Source organism: Pundamilia nyererei, unplaced genomic scaffold, assembly GCF_000239375.1.
Source record: "Pundamilia nyererei isolate P.nyererei 1_Seehausen unplaced genomic scaffold, PunNye1.0 scaffold00001, whole genome shotgun sequence".
NCBI classification, from domain to species: Eukaryota; Metazoa; Chordata; class Actinopteri; order Cichliformes; family Cichlidae; genus Pundamilia; species Pundamilia nyererei.
In genome coordinates this window covers 8481148-8496184 of record NW_005187402.1, presented here as the reverse complement: position 1 = coordinate 8496184, position 15037 = coordinate 8481148, and the positions used below count along the sequence as shown (strand labels likewise).

Below are 15037 nucleotides of genomic sequence, written 5' to 3'. Positions count from 1 at the left end.
TTTAGCTGTCTCTTTATTTGGTCCAATAAAATCCCAGCCGGGAAGGGAAGGACGTTAGCACGTGCGGAAGGTGTGTGAGTATGCGCGCGCGGACCGTTAGCTATACACACGTGGTAGGGAGGCTTTTTTTTCTTCTTCTGTTTTTTTTTCTTTTGCAGCCCAAACGGCAGTTTCTAAAAGAGGGAAGTGGGCGTGCGCAGTAACCCCGACCTTGAAAGGTGGGCGCGAGACAGTGTTAATGTTTGGAGGGAAAATTATTTGTTTTCAAAAGCAGCTCTGCCAAAGGGCAAATAATGGAAAACTGGATTCAGTGGATTTATAACATGTTAGAAGTGCTCTCTGGTTTTGCTATGATACTGGACTTCAAGTTTGTTTAATACTTTGTTAAACACAGCTGCCATGGTGAGGGATTTTTAAATATGTAAAAGCAGAAGAAATGAGGAGTAAATGCTAAAATTTGAGCTTAATTGTCAATGTTGTCTGTAACTCCTGCCAAGGTAAAGAAGGCTTAGTAAGTAGGTAAAGGCTACAAGAACCCCAACAGCATTTATCGTCAAACCTGAAAGCCATGTATGAAAGCTGAAAGCTCAAGGGTTTCTGTTAGCTAAGCGAGCTGTTTTTCCTGTATTACATTTTTGGGGGGGGCTATTCCACTAACTGGAAGGTTGGTGGTTTTATTCCTGGCTGCTGCAGTCTGCATGCCAGAGTATCCTTGGGCAAGATACTGACTAACTGAGTGAAGGAGGCATGTTTTATAAAAGGCTTTAAGTGCTCAAGTAAAAAGTGCTATATAAGAACAAGTCAATTTAGAATTTACTTTTTTCATCAATAAATCAGTGAGCCGATAGTCAATACATTATTTTTTCCATCAAACTTTGTTTATATATCATACGAACAAGCTGCTGAGCTCCAGTAATGTCACTGCTGACCTCTCACTTTGAAGAACACCAGCTGACCTACTTCTTCTCCAAAGAGTCCTTACATAGTTTGAAGTTGTGCTTTGGGCTGGTGTCCTGCTATGGAAATAAACTGGGTCCTATCAAGCGACAGACACATGGTATGACACTGTGCCGCGAAATGGACTGACTGCCTTCTGTTGTGTATCATTCTGCATCCTGTTATTGTTTTGCCAGTGTGTTTTTCTTTTCTTTCTATTAGGGGAAGTTCACTGACATCTGGGTGAGGTCATCTGTGTGAAGTTGTGGGTCTAAATAAGTGGGGCTCTATTTGGTCCAAACTTCCTTATTCCTATCTTAACTGTTTCCATTTTTTTGTTGGTTTTATATTGATTTTGTTTTTATAATATATAGTATTTTATTAGAGTTAAAAATTATTTTTAATTATTTTTGTTAAACTGTTAGCAAAACAGAAAATGATGACTTTAAGTCAGGGTGGTAAAACACAAGGCCCGGGGGCCAGAATAGACCCAGCATAGACAGCTTTGGAAAACGTGAATGAGTGCACAGATGTTTTACCTTTAACTGTATTTCCATGGGTTTTACAGCTTTTCCTATTGAGAACGATCTTGTCATTCATACTACACCAAAGTACCCAATAGATAAACAACAGTTTACTTATTTGCTATAGCAGTATTTATCTATCCTGTAGAAAAACTGAAAAGTACTATTAAAACTAATTTTTTATATAATAAAGAGGAATAAATGTGTAATTAAACAACTTTACACTGACAGAAAGAGGATTTTTGCTGGTTTGGCCCACTCAAGATTAAAGTGGGCTGTATGCAGCTCACAATGTAACATTACACCCCTGATGTTACTGAAAAACATCAAAAACTTAGCTTTGCCTTTCTGCCTTTCAATTCAGTTCAGTTCAGTCCAATTCAGTGTTATTTATTATGCCCCATCACAACTGCAGTAGCCTCAAGGCGCTTTGTATTGTAAGGTAACGTTCCTACAATAATACAGAGAAAACCCCAACAATCAGACAATCCCCTAAAGTGTGAGAGTGGTGAAGAAAAACTTTCCTTTAACAGGAAGAAATCTCCCGCAGAACCAGGCTCGTGGAGGGGCAGCCGTATCTACCACTACCAACCGTCTCTGGTTGGTAGTGAGGGCAGGAAGACGGGACAAAATCTATCATTAAGGTAGGGTTATCACTTGAGTTAGACTTCCAAGGGCTTATGAATGTGCCAGCTGTTCCACATCTCATGTGGCAAATATCATTTCTCAAACTAAAGATTCTGATATATTTTTCCTATTAATCAGTTTTCCACCAGACTCTCTGATATTTTTTTCTATTGTAGTTAAACAAAGATTTCTCCGTTCTATTTCCCGTTATAAAGTATTATACATCACTCTGTTATATCTTTATATTTTGGTAGATTTTTGTATTGGATTGCCTATAGTAATACTTATAACAAACATATAACTTGCTAAACTTGTCATTAGGACACAGGAGTGATTCCTACTAAAAGTATGTACATGTGTAAATGTTACCAATTACAAATAATCCATGTTTTCAAAATTCCTAATCAATTTGGTGTGTTTTTTATTTAAAAAATGCTACTATTCCAAACATTGGAATAGTAGCATATTAGGCTTCTGTTTAATCTTCTGTGTTGTTACCCTTTCCTATTTTAACCTTAAGCTAATCAATGTTTCATTTCTAGTTGATCATTAACTCTACCCAATACAGATTACTGAAGTGGTCACATTGCCCTTCATCAGCAGTCTTACAGCACAGTTACTCATTAACTGCTAGAAAGTCTACAGTTTGAACGGAAATGTCTTGAGTTGGACCTATAGCAGTTCAGTCTGTCTCTTGCTTTATCCAGCTTACTTCAGCACTTTCTGTCTGTGGGGCTCAGGGGTATTTTCCGAATTTTAACTTCAATTTGAATAATGAAAGTAAAAATTTAAAAAATTGCATAATGACAATGATGTCATGTTAGTGTGAATCCCCAGGTTAGACTCATGAATGCCACATCTGTGTTAGACAGTGGGTTATTGATTTTCTACACCCACACTGATCATTTTAAAACCTCTGTGGTCCCTTGGAAACCTCAGCCTTTCAGATCATGTGGGATGATTAAGTCAAAATGAAAATATGACTTTTATGCTGAAGGCAAAAACTCGTACGCTCCTACGTTCTGTTTAGTCCAGTTACAGGTTGCGCGTCTTAGTGGTGAAACACGCAGTGTTTTCCTCAAGATGGCGCTCACACCCAATGAGCACACACTCAGTGAGAATCAGAACTCCTTTTGAGTATCCTTTCATTTCATTTGTGTGACAAGCCCCTCTGCATCTTCTCTGGACTTGTGTTTTAACATACTTTTTGTTCACTTCCTTTAGTCAACTATCACAGACTAATTCCTGAATACACAAATTCATGAACGTCGTTGAACAGACGATCCCACCGATGACAAAAGACAGCTTTAAACAGGTCATCAGTGAATAAGAGGACATGTTAATACAACGCAAAGATCATGTGTCCATCTGCAACCACTTTCAAACATTCTCGTGTGATGTGGGAACACGTGATTGAAAAAAAAAAGCTTAACAATGACTGGAAAACATAACTGTAACTGCAAATAATGTATAGGAAGAAAGCTGATATACTGTACTGCTCCTACACAATACCGTCACACACAGGTTGCCTTTCAAGTTGGGATGCTTCTTGTTGTGTCTGAACTTTTAGGTTGCTCATTAAAAGACTAAGATCAACTATTAGGACAAAACTGAACACATTTTGACCCATTTACAGTACTCTGTATGACCTCACATGAAGTATTGTCACTTGACTTGGACCTGAAAATCAGTTTCTTATTCCTCCAGCAAACTGCATCATCAGTTAAGTTTTCATAGTTCAGTCACGTGGGACCTTCTACAGCTTTTGTATGCATGAGAGGGCCACGGTTTAGATTCAGTGAGTACCATATTCTGCCCAAATGCTCAAAGCTTTATTTATCTTTCCAATACTTGCACACGTTTTTAAGCAAAGACTTGTTTTCATCAGATTTCTCATTGTTGGGCAAAGACTCAACCGGCCTCAAAATTCTCTTAAGTCTCATCTGAAATATGGGCATACTTTTAACAGGCAAACACATCTGCGTGCACCTCTGAGATCCTTATCTACACCTACATGTTCTTTGGGTGTGACATCATCCACCCAGAGTGCAGTCAGCGTAGAAGACAGGATGCCGAGCATTCCTTGAATAACCAACACAGGATCTCATTTCTGCTTGTGAACACAGACCTGACGACGCTTCAGTGAGTGGAAAAATACAGCCTCTGTTCAGTGCCTGTGGGGTGAATGAGGGTGGAATGATGGGTGCCTTCCTCCTGCCTGCGTTTGATGAGTTTTTGTGCTAATAAGTGCTTAAAAGTTGGCAGATATGCAGATTTGGTTTTCTTTATTTATTTTTATGGATGGGGGACTTTAAAATGAGGCAATGTTTTGACCCTTGTTTATTCCATATAATTGTTTTATTATAATAAAAAATCCCGCATACATCTTTTACTTCTCTTATCTGACATTCTAGGAGGGGCAGTTAAAGGAAGGGGAGTCCTGCTGGCTTCAGTGCAGCTATACATAATGTCCTTAAATTCTTTGAGTTAGTGTTTGGTTATCATGCCAGGAATCTGACCTTATCTCCTCTCCTGTCACGCAACAGCCGCTTGTCTGACCTCTATGATGTGGAATGTCACGGATGCTGGAAGTTTAAAAAAAGCATAGCAGCTTTTACAACATAAATCACCCTCTTGCTGGGTCTTTCTGTCCATTAAGTGGCTATTGAAGCAGTTTCTTTTTTTTTTCCAGTTTGGCACATTGGCCTCTTTCATGCGGCCTGTCCTCGACAGTGTCTCGGTAAAAGATTTGACCCAGCAGATGGGGCCTGTGGGCGCTGACGTAAAGATTAGAGCAAGGCATTACAATGCCTCAGACACAGGATGTTTCAGAGGCCGCCCCGTCATAGTCGCAATCCTCTTACTGATTTACTGCAGGTGCATACTATGCAGTGACATCAATGTGTGGAGTAAATCTTCTCACTTGGGATTTTGTGAGCGTGCCGGCTGTTACAAAGACACACTTGCGAAATCCAGTTTAAAGGTGTGATGAAGAGTGACAAGTGTAATTACTCTGTAATTACTCACATTACAGACTCCTGACACACTAAAAGTCACTTCTAAAGATGTGGGTAAGGTTGTGGTTTCCAGTATCTTCACTCTGTGGCATGTCTGTGTCCCCAAACATGAAAAATGGTGATTAGATGAATAATATTATTTTTGTCATAGCAGTTTGATTGGTCTTAATACATGTATTTACTTCCTTTTAACACAAGTTACAATGTTCTTTACAAAGCACTAAAAAACAGCAGGGTAGCTGGTGGACTCCAAAGAGAAGTGCTCTAATGGATATCTCAAAGTCCCCCTAATGTTCCAGCATTTCTCTGTTCCTCCTTTTGCTCTTGGGCTTCCTCTGTGGTCACCTTCTCTTCAACAAAGCACGTCACAGCAATATTCAATCCAGTTCAGTTCAGTATTATTAATGACACAACAAATCTCAAATCACAACAACAGTCACCTCAAGGCGTTTTATATTGTAAGGGAAAGACCGAACAATAATACAGAGAAAACACCAACAATCAGACAACCCCATATGAGCAACCATTTGGTGAGAGTGGGAAGGGAAAACTTCCCTTTAACAGGAAGAAAGCTCTCTGAAATCTGCTGTGACTGGTGGGGGGGTGAGGGGAGGAAGAAAGGACAAAAGACACACTGTGGAAGAGAGCCATGGTTTAATAATAGCTAATGACTCAATGCAGAGTGGTGTATAAACGCAGAGAGTGAAAAAAGGTGAGTGAAGAAGAAACGCTTGGCGGAAAGCCCCTAGCAGTTTAGGGCTATTGCAGTGTAACTAAGGCAGGGTTCAGGATCACCTGACCCACCCCTAACTATAAGCGTTATCAGAAAGGGAAGTTGTAAGCCTGATCTTAGAAGTAGAGAGTGTCTGTCTGCTGAATCCAAACTAGCTGGTTCCAAAGAAAGGGGTCCTGAGGGTTGAAAGCTCTGCCTTGCATTTTACTTTTAAATATCCTAAGAACCACAAAATAAGTCTTAAATAAGTCTGAGAACAATGTGCTCTATGTGGGAGATATGGTACTATGAGGTCTCTAAAATGGTTTAATATATTCAGCACAAATTTGGTATATATTCAGATTTAATGGGTAGCAAATGAAGAGAAGCTAATATCAAGAACCTTAATTTTCTTTTATATGTCTTCAACACAAGATCGGTGATTGGGACGTCTGAGTTATTTAGTTACCTTATGGATTATTCTTGAAATTACAAGACAAATGTGTGCTTTGTGGTCAAGCAAAACCTTATGTAGAGCAAATGGTAAACCTTCTCGTTCTCCAGTACCAGCTATCAATGAACAACATTTCCCAGTGACATTAACATGACAGTTAACCTGTATGTCACCAAAATAAACTTTAATTTCTTCGGTTGGCTTCTATAGAAGCAGCCCAGCAAACCAGCAAATGATGCTGTGAGGGTAGAGGGTACTACTTGACTGAATCTCTAAAGGTTGATTCTGTTCATCTGGACGTAGCGTTTTGTGGGAGAAACGTTTCATCACTCATCCAAGTGACTTCTTCAGTCTCAGCTCACTGCAGGTTTCCCCAGTCTTACAGCAGCACATCAAGAAGGCCCAGTTGGACTTTTGTCAAAGCTGGGAAGGCACCTAAAGAAAGCTCCAGCCGATCCAAAAGAGAAGGAAACCTGTAGTGATCCCGTATGTGTCAGGAGTATCGGAGCAGTTGAGATGCATTTTTTCTAAACACCGGGTCTCTGTGGCTTTTAAACCCCAAAACATGCTGCGCCAAAAATTGGTCCACCCCAAGGATCGGGTCCCCCGACACAAACAGAGTAAGATTGTGTACGCCGTTAAGTGCCAGGAGGATTGCCAGGATTTATACATCGGGGAAACCAAACAACCCTGGGCGAAGTGGATGGCACACCACAGAAAAGCCACCTCGTCAGGCCAGGACTCTGCAGTCTATTTACACCTACAGGCCAGTGGACATTCTTTCAAGGATGAGGATGTACACATCCTGGACAGGGAGGAAGGCTGGTTTGAGCGAAGAGTCAAGGAGGCCATTTACGTGAAAAGGGAAAGACCATCTCTGAATCGAGGAAGGGGCCTAAGGGTACATCTGTCACCATTTTACAATGCTGTGATTGCAGAACTGACCTCCCAGCCCATTGTTCCTTCAGTGGGCTGGTTTCAGTCATTATGCAAATGTACTGTTTATAAGATTTGGGGAAACCTGCAGTCAGCGGAGACTGAAGAAGTCACTTGGATAAGTGACGAAACGTTTCTCCCACAAAACGTTACGTCCAGATGAACAGAATCAACTTTTGGAGATTTACTTACCTGCATGATTGAGCATGCATCAAGACGATACTTGACTGAATTTAAAGGTTTGTATGATAAGACATTAACCAATAGGTTACTCACTCGGATAGGCTTTCTGCAAAGACTTCACTGTCATTTATTAAAGGTATGAATACACTCATACGCTCTCAAGTGGTGTGGAAGCAACAGTCAAGTCTCACTGATGTGATCTGCTCTGACTGATGTAATAGGGAGGGCTGGGATTCTGTGTCTTCTTGAACATGGCAGCTGTGTCTGACAAATTACATAACTACTTTTTTTCTCTTTTTTTCTTGGAATTGTGATCATTAAAACGACTTTGAAGGTGAGTCAGAGCCCAGCTGCTAAATGGGAGAGTCAACTGGCAAGTTAGTGGAAATGGTAAATGACGTTATGGCCGGTTCTGTCCGACTGATGCCGAGCTAAAACCAGAGGGTGTGAAAAGACAATGAAGACGATAGTCAAGGTGGCGCTTTCTATTCTTATACGAAATGTGTCGTTTTGAAAGCTCTTTTAAATTGTCTCGCTCTCACATTTGAATCATCGCTCTCACCCACACTCAAAAGTCACAGCGCTTTAATGTCCCTGACCTTGCAGTTGACTGGGGCCTTGCTTCCCCCACTCTCCAGAGATCTGCATCAGATCACACACAACGACTCACACACATGCAAAAATACACGCTCCTGCCTTCCTCCCACATTACAACGGCAACTCTAACGATGCAAAAGCGGGGGGTGGGGGGCTTGTTGGAGGAGATGTGCGTGTGTGTGTGTGGTGTGGAGGTGATTGTGGGAATGGGGGGAGAGGGCAGGGGGCTCACATATGTCTCCCCCCTCTCAAAAAAACCCCCAACGCTTTCCTGATGGTGGTGGTGTGGTAATGAATGAGCCTTTGATCGCAGAGCCATCACGTCACTGGTAATGGTTGTTGTCAGAGACTACATTTGCATTGCTGTTAGATAAGACATCAGTGCACACTCCCCCGAAACCTGGGCTTCAATGAATACAGACAGTGAGTTTGTATCGAAGGCTTCAGGGGGCTCGTCGTTATCGTCATCATCACCATCATCACCATCATCACCTCCACAGGAAGTTTGTCTCCTTTTTCTCACACCCCAGCCGTGGGTTACAGCCAATGTTTTGGCTAATTTGCAAACCAAACATATTCCTTTCCCTTTCATGGCTATCTTAGTCCCCACCTCCTCATTTAAATTTGAGGCAGGGGATACAAGGGCTTTGCTTGACTGAGCCCTGAATGCTCTTTAGTTGTCACACTTTTCCCAAACGCCTTGCAGCTGCTCCTATTGTGGCAGCAGAGGGAGGTGCTCCTTAGCTGATTCTTTGAGCCTCCTGCTGTTGCCCCGGCCTCAGAGGGGTTCATAGACGGGGAGCGTGGCCTGAACAATGGCTGACGCCATGACATCATGCTTCTTATTTTGGTCGAATCCTTATGCAGATATAAGATAGAGGATTCCATCACATGGAACAAAACAGGGAAGGGTGGTAGAAAAATAATTTGAACACGGCAGTTGACCACTTCCCATCAGCTTTGTTTAGGTGGAATATAAATGTTCCTCTTCTACTGTTCTTTTCATCCAAAATAAAGTAGTTTCACACTATGAAAACCAACTTTTTTTCCGGTTAAAAAGTTCCTTTTTTATTGCCCTTTTTTTTTTTGGTTTATTTTTTTTAACGCAAAGATATTTAACTCTTGATTTGTTGAAATTTTAATGGACTAAATGATTTGAGAGAAATAAATGAAAACGATAACACACAAACACACGTGTAGAGTTTGATTTTCCAGAATGGGAAACTGGCTCTTTCATACATAAGCAAACATGTTTATAAATGAGTTATAGAGTCATTGGATACTTTATGAGGTACACACTGCTAGTAGTGGGTTTGACATCCTTTTTGTCTTCAGAACTGCCTTCATTTTTCTTGGCATAGATTTATCAAAGTGCAGGAAGCATTCCTCTGAGATTTTGCTCCATACAGGCATGATAGCATCACACAGTTTGCATCTATGATACAAATCTCTTGTTCCACCATCATTCCAAAGGTGCTTTATTGGACTCCGTGAATGTGGAGGGCATTTGAGTGCAGTAAACTCTGTGTCATGAGTTGAACTTGTTTACATGGCTGTAAGGAAGCCATCAGAAGATGTGTGGATGGCTCCCTGTATAGATAGTCATAACCATAAATAACTAAAAAATAGGGATTTAAAATAATATGATGAAAAGGTTTTGTCAGAGGGCCAAAGATGAGTGCACTGTGATCATTATGGGATGGGGATGGTCAGTACTTAGGTAGGCTGGGAGCCCAAAGTGGGCCGAGAAAATCTCTGCAACACCCCGAAACCACCAAGGCAGGATGGATCCATGTCTTCATCTTGTTTACTACCAACTGAGTTGCTGCCATGTGTTTAGCTGATGAGATATTTGCATTAGGCAGTTCAGGTGTACATAACATAGAGGCTGGGGAGTGTGTATTTTTCTGTTGAATTGATATTCCCTGCGTTAGTGACCTGGAAATCTTTGATTATTGTTATGATTCACATTATGGAAGAGATGAGTGTTAAATGGTGGTGGGGGGGGGAGAGAAAATGCAACACTGCAACCATGTTTAAAAAAAGTCAAATGAGATTTATTCATTTGTATAAAAACAACATTAAAACAAACATTTCCAAAAATAGATAGAAATATATTACTTTAGTTAATAAATACGTCATAATGCAGTCAAAGAGGACTATGTGGCCCCATTTTAGTAGTCTTACGGGGCTCCGTCCATCTTCGTGCTGCAGCACACAGTACACATACATGAGGTATTTCACGGTCAGCTTCCCCAAAATGTCAGGATCGCCATGGCTTCATGATGTCTCGTGAGGCAAGTATTTGCATTTGAAACGGCCCCCTGTTCAACTCTAAATCTAACTATGAAGATTTCTGGCACATCTACTCCTAGAAAGAAGGGGATACATTCATTGTTCAAAGGAAGGAGAGACTTCCATGCCATGTTGGGGAGTAGATCAATATTGCTTTCTTTGACCAGTATAGAAAGCAAATGAACATATGAGAGGGTAAATGAACATTCCTGAGACAACTGTTACAGCCCTCTCTCTCTTAATGATTATGATTATCAGAAGCAGTTGCCTCATGGAGGAGGAAAAAAAAGGATTTCCCATATAAGACTAAACACAACTATCCTGTCAGTTGTTTCCCCAAGTAATTCAGGTTAGAAAGTGTGGTTAATTTTCACATTTCTCAGTTTAAACATCAATACTCAAATGGTGGTTCTCAAACATCCCTTTGAAATGATGAAAAGCCAGGCTACAGAGATTTGACCAGCAGATCACATAGCCAAATGATCTGACCCTGAAAACAATAGGTGCCCCTTCTGTAAGGCGATACCAGCATCACCATAAATGGATAATAATCAGAAGCGCAGTTTTGTGAAGTCACGCTCGAGTTGCCGTTCAAGTCCAAACAAAGTGTCTGCTGACAAACCCTTTCTTCAGCAGCTGGGAGACGTGGTGATGGGACTGTGGAGGAATGAGAGCTGACCGGCAGAAGTGTGCACGGGGATGGAGACGGGGAAGTTGAATACTGTGCTGCTGCCGCCGATAGCTGGACTGCCAGCCTCTGACGAGCACGTCGACGAGGCCAGGACCTGGGACTCGAACTGCAGGAGCTGACCCATGAAGCTGAAGTTTGGGGAGATGATGCTGCGGCGCTGCTTGACAAACTCAAAGGCCTCGTCCAGCTTCACGCGGTTGGTCCGCATGAGGTAGGCGAGGCAAATGGTGGCGGAGCGGGAGATGCCGGCTTGACAGTGAACAAACACCCGGCCTCCTTTGTTTCTCACAGAGTCTGAAGATGAGAAAGAGAAAGGGAAAGAAAAGTTAGTGGAGTGTAAACACCTGCGAGGTTGTATCAGGGCTGAACTCCTGGCTGTCACAGGAAACCACAAGCACCAAAGTCTTTGCAACACTTTGATATTCTATTAAAATTTGCCAGTGCTCATTACGACACAGGAACACAATAAATGGCGGAGCAGGGTGCGAGCCAGTGGGGGCCGCTACCAAAGGAGGCAGACTGAATGCACAAAAGAAGGGGGATAAACCCCTGCTGGCTGTATTGATCTGGGAGGAAAACTGACATTGAGTGAGGAGAAACTGCCTTTTGTTTGGCCAGAACAAAGAGCAGTGTGGAGGGAGCTATTCAAGCAGCCAGTCTACCCACCACAAACTAGCTTGGAGCTGCTGCTTCGCAATTGATCAAAAAAAAAAAAAAAAAAAAAAAAAAGGAGGGGGGGCATCCTATTTTCTATGGCTGGGAGGTGGCAATGATGTAACCGCATTGTGCCTGAGCAGGGAGCCTGTGCCGAGCCAGCTGGTCGATTTTGGAGGGAACTTTTTTTTTTTTTTAAATCTGGGGGAAGGGGTTTGGTGTTTGTGTTTCTCCTCATCAACAACTATGCTAGGTGCTTTGATTTAGCAGAAAGGGCGTGCGAAGAGAGTAAACGTGATGATGTACTCACCGATAAATTCGATCGCCTCATTGAAAAAGGAGCTGATATCAGCTTTGTGGTTGTCCTCGACAGGGATGCTCTTGTAGAGGAAGGAGTCCTCAAAGTGGTTGGGGCAGTTGGCAGACACATTGATTAGAGCGGTGATGCCAAGCATGTCCAGCATGTCTTTTCTAGAGGCATGGTAAGCACTACCAAGGTAAAGGAAAGGCAAGATCTCCACTGGACCGCCCTAGACAACCACAACAAAAACAAAAAATCAGTCATAAATATAAAAGTCCAACAGACAGAAAGTGACAGAAACTGAGATTATTTTTGCTTTTTAATCTTTGACTACAATAAAATACCAACCTGGTCATATAGCGGTGTATTGCAAGGGCTACTGTTGGTACCAGCACTGTCAGGATGGTTGGAGCTTAGAGGCAAACTAAGTCCCTGTGGAGGGGAGGGTTTGGTACACATTTCTGGATACTCTGTAGAAAATGTTTCAAATCCGCCTAAAAAGGACAGAAAAGAAACCACCAAGGTTAGATCACACATCTCAACAAAGACGTTTTAAATACAGCTCTCCAAAAAGGTGACAGCTGCTCATGGTGCTATTTTGGAACATCGTTTACTCCAAGCACCAGCTGTTATGGTGACAGGTGTAATCGTCATTTATTGACCTCGTTGTCAGGAAACAGTAAAACAACTCTTTAAACTACTTAAAACTCGGAGTTTTCTTACCTTTCAGAATAAAAACACTGGCACCGCAGGCGTGACGACACAGGGCTGTAGCAGCAAGCATCATTGTGCCGTCTTTCTTCACTTGGCTTAAGTCCAAACTGCGATCGTCGAGCAGTACCACAGACTGGTACTCCCCGGAAAGGAGCCGGTTCCTGATATCCTCGTTGGGGACGATGTGTTCAAGTCCCAGACCGCCCCTGGCCCTCCTGCGCACTATGGTGCTGAAGCGCACGTTGGTGGAGCCCGAAATGTGAGAGGAGTTGAAGGATAGAAAAGAGCGACAGTCCAGCACTAGGCAGCCCAGGACTTCACCCTCCAGCAAACCACGGAGGGAAGCGCAGTCGATAGTGGGAACCTCCATTATGACCATAGTAGTACGGCGGGGGAGAAATGTTAAATCCAAAAACATAAAGTTACGACGGAAGACAAAACTTAGGTTTGAGCCGACTTAACAAAGGTTGTTCGTCCAAGTGTTATTTGAAGCGCGGAGTCCTTTGTTCCGGTTAGCTTGTTTAAAAAGAAAAAATCAAAAACATGAAAAAGTTTTAAGACGATCTTAAAACTGGTCCTTTCTTCTTCTTTAGAGTAGCCTATTCGGCAGCCCCAGGCTTTTATTTGTCTTCTTAAGTTAAAAAAAAAATTAAATGTTATAGTGAGCGCGTCTGCTTGCCAGTGCCTTTCAGCCCGCTTTTATAAACCCGTGGTTGTGAATGAGAGCTCAATGACGTCAAGGGGACCGCCCTCTTGGATGTCTGCCAATTCTGCGAACGTCATCGCCGACCGTACCGTGTGCACGAGGGCAAAAGAAGGCTCGCGCACAAGCAGGACATTTCTGTACGCGTCCTGCACGTACGCGGGCACGCGATGTTGACCAACTTTAATCATTAGCGGCAAATGTGTTTTCTTTCTTCAGTGTGTCAACGTTAAACTGTTATAAAGCTATTCTACTTTAATACATTAGGCTGCTAATTCACCAAATTAAAAGTACAATTAACACCAATTTACAGCCTTCTAAGTGTTTACACATCTATTTGTCCTATGCAGTAATTTATAATAGGTGCTTTATGATTGTTTATTTCAGTGCATGCTGCCAGTGTCTTAAAGGTTTTTAATTGTTTAATTCTGGTTCATGTAAAGTCCTAATTTGAAGATCTGCATGTCAGGAAAAAGAGGAATTTGCCAAACCTTTCCATGATGTTATTGCTTAATTAGATTTTAAATTCGCCTCTTCATCTGAGAGTTGACAAATAACAAGATAATAAATAGATATCTGCCACGGGTGCCATAAAAGTTTACACATTGTTTTTATTAGTCAGCGGTACATAGTGTTCAATGCCCCGAGAGCAACGGCTAACCATAAAAGTTAATCACTATATAGAAATCTGAAGTCCAGTAAATTTCCACATGCTTAGAAACAAAACAGTGGATTGCCAGGAAGGCAACAGCAGATGGAGATCTCTTGACCAGCTACTTTTGTTTCATCCATGATCTAACTGGAAAAGATGGGTGACATGATGAACTGTTTAAGTCAAAATGAGAGTATGTTTTTAAAAAAACAAAACAAACAAAAAGCTCTGGGAAACCCTTTTCATTTGTTGTTGTGGTTTGCTGACTCAGTACGGACAACACTTCTCTTTCATAATAAGGAAGCTGGAAGATCACTGTTGTTAGAGACCGTGTGTCTGTTGACTAGCCCTACTGTCTTGAAACTGAACAGCAGACACACGTCACGGTTGTTTGGTTGTGAAACAAACATTTACCAAGCAGAGGTGAACGTGTGATATTACAACACTGGACTTTAGGATACCATAACAGTCGCTTATTAAAAAAATTAGGTCACCTAACATATTTACATTTTTTCTTTAATTGTCACACTGTTTTATCAAATAGGTCATGATGTCATTATGACTTTAACCTGACTGAGTGTGGACTTTCAGGCTTGGTGAGTTCACACCTGTCCTGTTCCTGAGCGTCCCTTTGACTTCAAGCAAGGAGGGGTGAAAAAATGAATTTGTTATCTAAGAATGGAAGGAGGCAGAGGAAGGTAACCAGTCACGGTTGAGTGCAGAAAAACTCTCCAGCCGGTTTAACCTCACACTCATGTGAGATGAGTCACATCTCACACGAGTGTGAGCCTGTGAGGAGCTTGCAACAAAGCAGGAATGTTACACACAACACAAGGACGTAGGGTCAAACAGTCTCCAAAAACAGTCTGTACCCAAACATTTTGTCCTTGCAGCAAATCCGCCTTCCTTCCACTTATGAAGCAACAGGCGTTATAGTTAAGGCAGAAACGGGACACCTGACTAAGAGGTTAAGACAGACAGCCAGAACAAAACAAAAGCAACCCTGTGAATCAGTTTTGTACTTTCTTGAGGTAAGAGGTG

At 41.9% G+C, this 15037-nt stretch overlaps 1 protein-coding gene across 1 annotated transcript; it reads right to left on the bottom strand.

Annotated features, from left to right (window-relative positions):
* Nucleotides 1–10037: 10037 nt before the first annotated feature.
* On the bottom strand, nucleotides 10038–13346 carry dusp1 (dual specificity phosphatase 1). Its single transcript, XM_005719688.2, has 4 exons — nucleotides 12651–13346; nucleotides 12276–12421; nucleotides 11937–12156; nucleotides 10038–11266 (listed from the first exon to the last, which is right to left on the bottom strand). The coding sequence occupies exons 1-4, from the start codon at nucleotides 13057–13059 to the stop codon at nucleotides 10911–10913; spliced, it is 1131 nt and encodes a 376-aa protein (XP_005719745.1). The 5' UTR covers nucleotides 13060–13346; the 3' UTR covers nucleotides 10038–10910.
* Nucleotides 13347–15037: the final 1691 nt, after the last annotated feature.

Coding starts and splice junctions, on each gene's coding strand:
- dusp1 (XM_005719688.2), bottom strand. CDS start 13,059: ATGTTTTTGGATTTAACATTTCTCCCCCGCCGTACTACTATGGTCATA. Junction 12,422..12,650: donor CAGTGTTTTTATTCTGAAAG/GTAAGAAAACTC, acceptor TGTCCTTTTTAG/GCGGATTTGAAACATTTTCT. Junction 11,267..11,936: donor TGAGGCGATCGAATTTATCG/GTGAGTACATCA, acceptor TCTCATCTTCAG/ACTCTGTGAGAAACAAAGGA.